At 30.8% G+C, this 1,856-nt stretch overlaps 1 protein-coding gene across 4 annotated transcripts in view; it reads left to right on the forward strand.

Annotated features, from left to right (window-relative positions):
• LOC107745511 (myosin-9-like) overlaps window positions 1-1,856 on the forward strand; it is a 63,969-nt gene that overhangs the window by 19,985 nt on the left and 42,128 nt on the right. For 2 of the 4 annotated variants that reach the window (XM_016559397.1, XM_016559400.1), the window contains exon 4: window positions 865-955. The exons of the other annotated variants lie outside the window; for them this stretch is intronic. In XM_016559397.1, the coding sequence (XP_016414883.1) occupies window positions 865-955 (91 nt within the window). The remainder of the gene's footprint in view (window positions 1-864; window positions 956-1,856) is intronic. 4 annotated transcript variants of the gene reach the window in all.

Genomic DNA, 1,856 nt, shown 5'->3' on the forward strand with positions numbered 1-1,856 from the left:
AAATTGTTTTATTTATTTATTTATTTATCTAGGTTATGTATTATAATCCTATACATTTAGTAATTTGTATAATATACTTTTTGTAAGTATATAATTTATTTACTTATAAAATGTTTGCATTTAAGCATTATTATTTTTATTTATTATTATTAATTTAGTCTAGTCCATTATCATTACATGGTACAATATATATAGATATATATATGTATATATAGATATTAAACTTCAATTGCAATTCTACATTCTGTTTGTTACATCAAAAATCAATTTTTACAGATAGGAAAGTTTTGTGACAAATGATATGTAGAAAATAATTTTGTTGGATTTGTTGATTTAAACAAACATTTACATTTAAAATCCACAGAATCCACGTGCCAAATCAAAAATGAGTGTTTGTTGTGTGGGTTCAACTTTATTCACACAAATAAAAATGAATGAAAAAAATCTTGATTTGATTGTGAATGTTGCACAACCCCTCACACAAGAAGGGTCCAAGAAGTGTGTATTTTTCTGGTTGAGTGTTTGTCCCGTGGCGCCGTCCGGACCCCCCCCCCGTCAGGCTTTAATTTGGCCTCCTGCAGCGAGCCTCGGCCACGCTTTAACCGCTGCACTTACAGTCTGACAGCAGCTCATGTTCATACACGATCAGAGCCTTTCTCCAACAGGTTTAATCCACTTCAAGGGGTTTGCTTTGGATGGATTATTGAATTTTCAGCATCATTACTCCAGTCTTCAGCGTCACATGATCCTTCAGAAATCATTCTAATATGCTGATTTGCTGCTCAAGAAACATTTCTGATTATTAATATCGTAGACATTTTATTTTTCAGGATTCTTTGATGAATAGAAAGTTACTCGGAGGAGATCGTGGAGATGTACAAGGGCAAGAAACGACATGAGATGCCGCCACACATCTACGCCATCACAGACACGGCCTACAGGAGCATGATGCAGGGTACACACACACACACACACACACACACACACACTCGTCCCACAGGATGCAGAGTTTGAATGACAGGAAGAGGAATTGACTGAACTGCAACTGAAAGAAATTTAGCAGTTACACGATAGTCATTTCATTAGTCCAGCACAGTCAAAACATAAATAATTACATCATTAATTTAGACTAATTATGCGTATTTATGTCCTGAAATGTAAATAGATTTTATCAGCTTTTCTCTGCTGTCAGAGCAATACACAACCATGAAAACAAGATGCCTTTAAAAAAAACAAAAAAAAAACATTTATAATCCCGCATGAAAACACTCTGTGCCAAATTATGCATTTAATTTGTCAGTTTTGTTAATTTGAAAATTGTTATATTACAAATAAAGCATAATCTACCCCTTAAATCCAATCTCAAGAAATAGGAGACTTAAAGTTCCAATCTGCGTTAGTCATAGAACTATAATAATAAAAAAACACAAATAAATGATTGCTAATTGTTTTTTATTTTTAGGTTATCTAAAAATGAAATTAAAATAATAAAATAAATATTTTAATATAATGAACAATAAAAGCTACACTTAGATCAGCTATATTAGTTTCATTTTTTTTTATTTTACTTTCTTAAATTCAAATTTGAATTGCAGTTCTACATCCTTTTTGTTACCTCAGTTCAAATGATTTTTATAAAGTAATATTTACAAATAGGCCAGAGAAAAATTCAAATAATATGTAGCAATTTGTCGGGTCTGTTGATTCAAAAATATATATAGTTCAAATCCACACGCCAAAACAAATTTCAAGTTAAAGTCCAAGATCCAATAGGAAAAAGAAACAAAAATGAAAATTGAAAAAGAGAAAGAAAATTGTTTGCTTGGTGTGAATTACAAAAAAAAAAAATATATATA

The sequence above is a fragment of the Sinocyclocheilus rhinocerous genome, unplaced genomic scaffold, assembly GCF_001515625.1.
Source record: "Sinocyclocheilus rhinocerous isolate Xijiao unplaced genomic scaffold, SAMN03320098_v1.1 scaffold1159, whole genome shotgun sequence".
NCBI classification, from domain to species: Eukaryota; Metazoa; Chordata; class Actinopteri; order Cypriniformes; family Cyprinidae; genus Sinocyclocheilus; species Sinocyclocheilus rhinocerous.